The following is a 9,317-nucleotide window of genomic DNA, read 5'->3' on the forward strand; positions in this document are numbered from 1 at the left end:
CCAGCTTATTTGGAAAAGCAGTATTTTTTTTTCTTTTTCTGTAACATAAAAATCCAGAAGGTCTAACCAGGCCCAAAGGTTAATCCCTCAGACTCAGGGTTGGCTTGGGAAGGAGTGTACATCTCCATATTTGCTCATATTTACACTAGTAATGAATGATGTTCTGTTAGATCTTTCTGATCAGCCTTCTGGCTTTCCCATAGAGGCCTTTTGTTTTGGTGACATTTATTATTTGATATTTCATTTAAGTAGCTTTGATGGTTATAATTCCATGCAAACAAGTTAAACTTGGAGATAGCAGAAGGTTTTCAAACATTGCGTAGCATAAATCTTTCTGTTTAATGGAAATTTATGGCAGTGAAAAAGCAATGTTCCTTTGTAACCTTGTAGATTTTGCTGATATTTAATTACCTTAGCTCTAGAAAAAAGGATATCACATAATGAAGAACGGGTGGAGGAAAACAGCATCAGCATCTGCACTGCTTTATGCCATGCATTTCATTGTCAGTGACAGCAGGAATATATCACAGGAGAAGAAGGGATCTCAGCAGATTTCTGTTGTCAGTCCAATCACCCCTGAAACATCAGGTAAATAATCAAAGAAAGAAAGAAGGACGTTTTCTAGCTCATGATTAGTTGTATTTTTGCAGGTTATCTCATTAAGCTACTTCAGATCTTAAAAAAAAAAAAGAAAGAAAGAAAAAAAAAGCGATTGATTTCCTGCAGTAATTCTGCAACGCTGGAAGAAAAATAAATCACCCTTTTTGAATGAAATGCCACTGGCTCGTCACTCCCGGCGGCCGGTGAATATCGCTCTTCTCTCCGTTTTCGAACAGCGGGAGCCGCAGAACTTGGCGTGTGCGAGGTGCGGGCGGTCCCGCACTGCTGCGGCTGCCCGGGCAGCGCCGCTGCCTCGCCGGGAGCGCTCCCGGCCCCGCTCCCGCCGCCGGCCCCCGCGCTCGGCCGGGCAGCGGCCCCGGCCCGGGCGGGGCGGGGGGTCCGCGCTCCGCCTGATTGGCCACGGCGCGGGGCCCGCGGACGGTGCCGCGGGCGGAGCGGCGGTGGCCGCAGGATGGGCGGCAGGGCCGGCTTCTTCGAGGTGGGTGCGGGCGACGCCGGGCGCGGGGGGCGGACAGGGCGAGGCGAGCCCGGGCCAGGCCCTACAGCATCTCTGCCGCCGGCGGACGGGGCTGCCCGGGATCCCGGCGGGCTCCTCTCTCTTCCCGCTCCATCTGCATTGAAGCACCGGGGAGCCGGAGCCATCCGCTCCCGGGTCTGCCAAGGGAAGTGACCGCCGCTGGAGCCGGGGGGAGAACGCTGCTCGCCGGGGCTTTCCCTGGGGCGAGGGGACAAAAGAGGCTGCCGCCCGCCCCGTCTTTTCCTACCGCGAGCACATTCCCCTCTCCGTTTCTCGTCCCCGCGTCCCCGGTGTCCGTCGGACGCGGTCCCGGCGAGCGAGGCGGGGGGAATCCCCAGGCTCCCGGCGGTCCGCGGAGGCGCTGGATCAGTGGCTCTGGGCTTCCCGCGGATCCTGCCTCGGGCAGCACCGCGGGCAGACTGCGGGGTGGGTCTGGCAGCGCCTCCCGGCCGCGCGGAGAGAGCGAGAGCGAGGAATGTTCTCGGCACCTTCCGTCCCCAACTTCTCGGAAGACCCCGTGGGCAGCCGCTGTGCACCCAGAGCCGTCCCGCACAGCCTTCGGCCCGGTGCAGGCGTGGCCCCGGAGGCAGCGCCCCCGGCTCGGCCCGGCTCAGGACGGCTCCCGGCGCGGCGCCCACCGTCCGACGGGAGGAGCGAGGGGGGCTCTGCTGGTACGGGGTGTTCGAACTTGCGTGGGGAACGAGAAGTAGCCGGGCAAAGTTCAGTACAGTCAGCTCTTTGTGCTTACAGAAAGCGCAGAGTAACGCGCGCCTGGGGGGCGTCAAGGTAACATCTCATCGACTTACATAAACAGCCACACAGACTCTTTGCTAGAATTAGTTAGGCTGGCTACTACGAAAAATCTTGAGTGGCTGAAGGTCTGTACAAGCTAAATGACATCAATCCTGAATGTGTTTCAGCAGACTTATACTTCAGTTTCTCCATCACAACTTGCCTAAAAACAATGCACAGGGGAGGAACACAATTCCTTCTCCCCGTGCAAATTACAAACTAGTTGTTATAACATAAACAGAATGCGAAACTATCTGAAAAGTGTCTGCTCCTTTAGTAACTTACCATGACCTGAAAGTTTAGATTTTGCTTTTCAAAGCTATAAAAATGTTCTGGACATCACAATTCAGCAAAATAAGCTGCCTACAGCTCTTATGTAGCACCTGCACCGTGCCTTTTCCTCAGCAGTGCTGGCTTCCCTGGTCTTTTATTTTTTAGGAAAACCAGTCAAGCTTTTCACTGCCTCTTGCATTTCTACCAGTGTCCCAAACTGTTGTGAGATCCAAATGCTGAAGCAGGCACTTGTGTGTCTCCTGAATGCCTTCAGTCATGGGTCTTCAGGTTTGCTCTTCTGCCTCAGCCTTACTTGAACTCCTGAATAGCACTACGTCCTAGAAGACCTCAAAAGCACGGACATCATTATTGTTACCTGATTTTGCAGATGGGGAAATACATAAGATTTGAATGTCCTGTTCTGTCTTGCTAGGCAGTACAATAGCAGCAGATTCAGGTTCTTCTGAGCCCTAAATCGAGAACCTGTGCCTAAGCAGCACTAATCTGAATTCAGTATGGTTTATGGATCACATGTCAGCCTTGTATGTCTTAGTCCTTTTCTCTTTACAGCAGATAATGGATGGAAACAGATTTGTCCAGCTCCTCCAATGTGTGTCTGAGCTGGCTCAGGGGGAAGGATGTGGACAAAGACTGCCTGGGTAACACTGGGCAATGCTGTTACATAGTGCTTTCTGCACTGTTCTCTCTGCTGATTTGCTTTCTGTTATAAAGTCATCGGCTTTGAATTCTGAATTGCGGTTCCCCACCACGCATTCAAAACTGAGTTACCAAAAGAGAGAAAGTGAGTGTTCCACTTCTCTACTGGTGTTCTAAACTTTAGCGTTCTGTGTTAGAGGAACCGTATAGATCTGTACTTTCCTCTGTACATTTCTAGCAATTTACCCTTTATTGCTCTTTCGGGGTGCATCCTGATAAGAATCACAGAGCACTTTACAATCACCAAACTGTCTTGTTTACTTTAGGTATTGGTGTGTTTCTAATTTCACCTCAGGTTTTTTTTATCACTAATAGCTCAGAAGAAGCTTGGCAAGGACAACTACAAAGAACTATGTACCTGAAAATACTGCACCTGATAATTTCAGGGGATTCAGCTCCAAAGATTGAAAGATGTATGACAGAGACTTGTGTCTAGATTAATGTTCTCTAGGAGTGCTCATTTCTCCAAACTGATTGGAGAACAACTCTTATGACCTATTTGAGATATTTTTCAGAGCTTATGGTACAATTTATCCTAAATGTGTCTGATTTTCTCCTTTCCATGCAAGGGATGTCCAAGTGACACGCTCAGATGTAAATATCTGTAGTAGACCTCTGAAGTTTGGCTTATGAATTCTATCTTTTTTTTCTACTTCTCAGGTTTAGGTCCTCAAAAGCATTTCATATAAAGAAAATAGTATGGCATTCTAACTTTCTAGAAGAAAGATCCTGAAAAAATACACTCACATCAAAGAAAATTAGTGTAATAGTTGTGCTTTTGCTTCCTTAACTGGTTTGGATGGGAAGTGCTTTTTGTGAGCAGTGATAACCAAAAAGGTTTTGGAGTCTTCACACCCTGAGGATAGATTGAACTGACATATGCAGTACAGTCTAAAAGCAATAATGTACTGGCCCCCCTTGCTGGCATTTAAAGTTCTCCCCCCTCTTCTGTCTGAGATGAAAACACTCTGAATGTAAGAGGGGTGGTGGTTGCTGCCTAGCTAGCATGGCTGAGATGTCACAGCTCCTGTTACAAAGCCTTCTCCCACTCAGAGCTATACTGTCTAAAGCCTTGTCAAGTAAGAGCACTGGGAGCAAGTGCCAAAAGCAGGACTGCAGAGCAATTTAAGATTCTGCATCCTTGAAGAATTACCTGAAAAGACAAGGCCACATGAGTTATTTTAACAGACATTTAAAGGGACACTGCTGAAAATTGCCCTGCTGTTTGAAGACATCTGCTCTGTTTTCAAAAGTAACACTTAAGATTATTATCACAGAAAGAGATGAGATGATAGGCAAAAACATTATTAGTTTCTCTTCTCTTATCACTTCTCCACACACTTAGCAAGACTTTCAACAGTAGTTGTGCTGCTTCAGTTGAAAACCAGCAATTTGGCTTTTTTCTCTATGAAGCTTTAGAGAGAAAATTTTGTATAGGAGAAGATGGTAGTAAAACATTACTTGGCAGGAAGTACCTGAAGCTATTCAGAATTTGAATGCTACATTTGAAATTAAAAGTCTTATTTTAGAAAAAAAATACGCTTCTTTGAAGTATATTTAAAAAAAATTGAATACAAATTTTGTGAGTTCACCTGTCTGTATAAGGTCTCTAAACTTCCCAGGGCTTCCAGTCTTCCTGCCCTATCGAAAGACAGCAGAACCATCCTTGATGCCGCTGTATAAAAAACAATGAAAAAAATATCTCTCTCTTCAGTTTCTTCAATTCCATGTCAAAAGCATACACTGGATATACATTTTGACATCCATACACCAAATGATGCATGAAGACTAGTAATGAAACTAGAGATGCTGAAGTTCAACATTCCAAATACCAGTGCTGATGCAAAGATATAATTGTGATTTCACAAAAAATTTGTAAATGTCTTCTACCTCAGTATTGTCATTGTAGAAAATAATCTCCATATACTAAAGCCCCAAGGCAATGAATATTCTCTTCCATATGGAAAAGGCTATGCAGTGGTGTTGGAAAACCCGGATGTCTACTTCGTGTTGAGTCAAAGCTGGCTCAGGTTCTCAGATGGAGGCGCTCCAATGAGCTTCACAGTGACAGTGATACTCAGTGAATGATGTGACTTTTTAGTGTGCCTGGGAAATTGGCAACATGGAGCTCTGCGTTAGCCAGTGTAAGTAAATACCCACTGAGTCAGTATTAACTGCTGCAGGTTCTTTTTTCATCTTGTGTTCCCTCATGAAAGATGCTGTACTAGTAAAAGCTGGAAAGCTTTCACAGACTTTCAAGAGCCAGAATTCACTATGAAACATCCAACGGTTCTTTCTTTCCTGAAAAATAAACTACCTCCCCCCCAAATGATTAGACCTTCCTTTTACTTCCTGACCATTCTTATGCTGGCTCATTTTATCCCTGTCAGTTATACAAATGGATTTGTCTTTTTGAAGGATGACCATTCTGAAGGATACTTGTTATCATCCTTAGGTCCAGGCACACAAAGTGAGTTGAGTTTTGCCATGACTTTGTGTTAGGCACCCAGTTCCATGATGAGATATGACAATTTGGTTAAGGTATCCAAGTTTACTTCAACTCTATCCCTTTACTGTATGGTATCCCAAAAGGCATCCACTGTAAAGAAATACTGAACAGAATTACAATGGAAGTGAGCAGTGCTTGAAGGAGCCCACAGAGGAAGAAATTCAGGATTTCTCTTTGGTAGTAGACTACCCTTTTCACTGAAATACTCTCCTGTCCTCTCCTGCCTGTACTTTTTAGTCTCCCTCTGTGGGAGGAGTGGGGAATGGCAAAAGACATTCTAAAGCAATTTTTTCACTTCCTGGCAGTGTGTCTAAATATTACATATAAAACATGAAGAACTAGATCAATTCCTTTGCTGACAGTTTAGTTTCATCCAGAAATAATCTAAATGCTGTGCATTGTGCTGACCTTGGGATAAAGATGCTTACCAGATCAAGGTCTTCGGGGATTTAGATGAGAGCATGTCTAACTAACAAATCTGAAACAGGTGGAAGAAATAAAAATGCACAGTGAATTTCAGCACAGGTCAGACACTGGTGCCCATTGGCTTGCACAGGAGCAGAACTTAGAAGCTGAGTACGTACCTAGTGTATACCTTGTGAAACTGTAAATGTTAGACATCTAAATTCTACAAAAGTGAAAATTAATTTTATGAGACATTTTGAGTATGGGCGTCACTGTATCTCTTCTCTTTATACACAGTGAAATAATATAATAAGATTCTAGTCTCGTGAAATATGAGCCAATTTCTTCAAAGAGGTAAGGCTTTACTTAGTTGGACTACTTACAGAATAAGGTACAGCACTTCACAGGTAAGATGATGAAATACTGCTTTGTGGTTGAACATACGTCTTGGTTCTGCTTTGGGAATTCCTCACACAGCACGTGGCTAAGCTACGGGACTCCCCGCCTCTGGACTCTGTGCATGCAAAAAGTTTAAGGAGGTTTAAAAGGCAAGTGGATAAACTAATTGAGGAAAAAAAAATCCATGAAAAGTTATTAATACACAGGCAGCACTTCTAATGCAGGAGAATCACAATCACTGTGTCTGTCTCTTCCCTTCCCCGGGTCACTACATTCTTGCCCTGTTTTATTACTTTTTCTGAGTCACCTGCTGCTGGCTGTTACAGAAAGATGCAATTCTAGATGGATCCTTAGATTCATCATCTGCAACAGTACATTCCTGTGCAAGGGAAGTTTCAGACTGATGAAAGTCAATTGTAACAGCAGCAGCAGCAGCACAAACATAATTTTCAGTGTATGTACACTTACAGCAATTTCCCTTTGGCTTAACTCTATTGACTTCAAGAAGGCTATTTCTGATATGCCCTAATGTGAGATCGGGGCCTCTGGTGGTCTAGTGGTTAGGGTGCAGCACTTTCACCGCTGCGACCCGGGTTCGATTCCCAGCCCCCGGGCAGATGGAGCTCGTCAGCCCTGTAAGGCAATCCATCTAAGAGAAGGTCACTCTAAACACGTCCTGGGGACCTCACTGCCACTGTCCAAGCTTGCTCGGCCCCGGCAGATGAACCTCAGGATTAAAGGGTGGGCTCAGTTCAGCGCACACTGGGTCTCACCTAAAAAAATCCACTGCACAGGCTCGAAGGGTTAATGACCTTTCCCAAATCTTCGCTCGCGAAGACTGGCCATACTAATGTGAGATCATACTAAGGCATGCTTACTTCCTTCAGGAACAACACAGTCTACCAGAAAAGTCAAAGGAGATAGAGCAAATGGCTAATTCCATAGGAAAAATGTTTAGAAAGATTTAATTAGGACTGCGGCAACCACTGGATTGCTTTTTAAAGTTAAATTCTGTGAGCATTCTAACAGTTCAGGGAGAATTCATTCTGCATTACTCTTTCTCAGACTGGTGATTGGTTCCTATACTGTGAAGTAAGCTTTTTTTTATAACTGAGTAATTTCAAAAGAAATCAATACAATGTATGCTTATGTCAGTGCATACAAAGTCTCACTCAGCTACAGTTTACTTAATCTGCTGATTACAAATGGCTTAAAATAAAACTTCTAAGATGAACGGACATGATAAATGTGTCAGTATTTCCATAATAGTTATTACATCAATTTGAAGATCTGTTGATCCTTCAGCACTTGACATGGCTTTAAACTGCAGGAATTTGATTGACTATATTTTTGTAATCCTATTGCAGAGACACTGCATCTTAAAAACTCTTTTTAAACACTTTTCTCTTTCTGTTTTTCTCTTATGAATAAACTTTTCTCCCTTTTATTTTACCTTTTTATTTTCTGAATAAAAATTTAACAGCTGCTTATATTGTATATTGATTATTCTTTGCCCTCAGCCTGTTCTAAATAGTAATAGTCAAGATTTTTGCTTTTATTAATGACACTATCAATCTTTAATCCTTATGCAAGAGAACGAATTTGTCTTCTAAGCATCAAAGATATATATTTGTAGTCACTTATACAAGTTTTTAACATCTTGCACAGATCTGCCTATTTATTAAGTTCTACTCAAAGTAGTTTTAGAGAAGCTGTAGTTGAAAATGCCTTTAAAAATTCACCAAATAAGTGGACCATAAGTCATGGAACACTAGTGCAGACCAACCGCTGGCGTCCTATTGTGCTAAATGCTTTGAAAACACAAAGAAATTAAAGTTCTCTGAGGCAAACAATTTATGTTTGAAAGAGATGATTCCCATCAGTAAGTGTTCCAAGAACAGATTGCTGGGTATCTAAAAACTGTTGCCAACCAATACATTAACTGGCTTGGTGCTGTGCCTGAAGACTGGAAACACCGTGTTCAGTGCCATGTCAGTTCATGGGATTGGCCGTTATGTTTGGAAAAGACACCATTTCTTGCTTTGGATCAGGCTTTTGTGTCCCTTTTGTAGGGAACATCTACACACTGGGGGATGTTATGATACAGCCAAGAGATGTGATAATTAGAGGAAACAGTCACCTTGCTTTCACTCTGTTGTTGCACAACTTTCTATGGACTGGAGTGGAATCTAAAGCTGTGTTCCTGCATCCGTCTTTCTGAAAAGGGAAAGAATGTTTGATGTTTCTTAGATCTTGAAAGTAATGCAAAGTAAATGAAATGTTTGAAGTTAAAAAAAAAAAAAAAGGAGAAAAAGAAACATTGAGCAATTTAGGCTGCAAGGGCCTTCTGGAAGTCATTTAGTCCAACTCTTGCTCAAAGCAGATACAGCTTTGTATGGCAATGGGTCTTGTCCAGTTCAGTCTTAAATATCTCCAAGGATGGAGATTCCACATCCTCTCTAAGCAACTACTTCCAATATTTGGCTGAAATCATGGTGAAAAAATTCCTTGTATCTGGATTTTTCCATATTCCAACTGGACACATTGCCTCTCACCATTCCCTGCCCTGCACTTGTTCTGTGGGCTGCAAGAGTCAGAATGATGTACTTCAAGAATAGACCTCTGGGAAAGGAATCCACTTCATTTGCTTTCCCATGGAGATTTCACACAGACATTGAAATTTGTGTTATTTCAAATATAAAAAATTAAGGGAAAACATATCCCAATAATCAGTCACATATTTATTCCATATCACAAAGGAGGAACAGTGCTTGCCTCCCCTGATGTCCCAGCTGGACTTACAATGCACAGGTAGAAAATATCATGGCATTAGTATCTCTTGTGGAGATAGTTCTGGCTGGAGCTGAAGTGTTCCATTGCTGCACCAATAGAGAAAGAACCATTTGGGACAAGTAAAACAAGGAAATAAGATACTCTAAACAAGCCATCTCTTCAAAGCAGCCCTATTAGAAAGATACTGGACAGTGACTCCTATTTTTAGTGAGGAATCATATTTAAAGTCTAATGTTAATCTATCCTCTTGGCCAGTTAATACCAAACATAATTAATGCTAGATGTGTATAT

At 43.3% G+C, this 9,317-nt stretch overlaps 1 protein-coding gene across 4 annotated transcripts in view; it reads left to right on the top strand.

Moving 5' to 3' along the window:
- The first annotated feature begins 354 nt into the window (after window positions 1-354).
- The window catches only part of TECR (trans-2,3-enoyl-CoA reductase), a 24,195-nt gene continuing 15,232 nt past the window's right edge, over window positions 355-9,317 (top strand). For 3 of the 4 annotated variants that reach the window (XM_017835062.1, XM_017835065.1, XM_017835063.1), the window contains exon 1: window positions 355-588. In XM_017835062.1, the coding sequence (XP_017690551.1) occupies window positions 487-588 (102 nt within the window). In that variant the 5' untranslated portion in view covers window positions 355-486. Of the gene's footprint in view, window positions 589-1,047; window positions 1,100-9,317 lie in introns of those variants that run through there. The other variant, XM_017835064.1, reaches the window with a different exon arrangement.

This window comes from Lepidothrix coronata, unplaced genomic scaffold (genome assembly GCF_001604755.1).
Source record: "Lepidothrix coronata isolate B3197 unplaced genomic scaffold, Lepidothrix_coronata-1.0 Scaffold247, whole genome shotgun sequence".
Taxonomy (NCBI): Eukaryota; Metazoa; Chordata; class Aves; order Passeriformes; family Pipridae; genus Lepidothrix; species Lepidothrix coronata.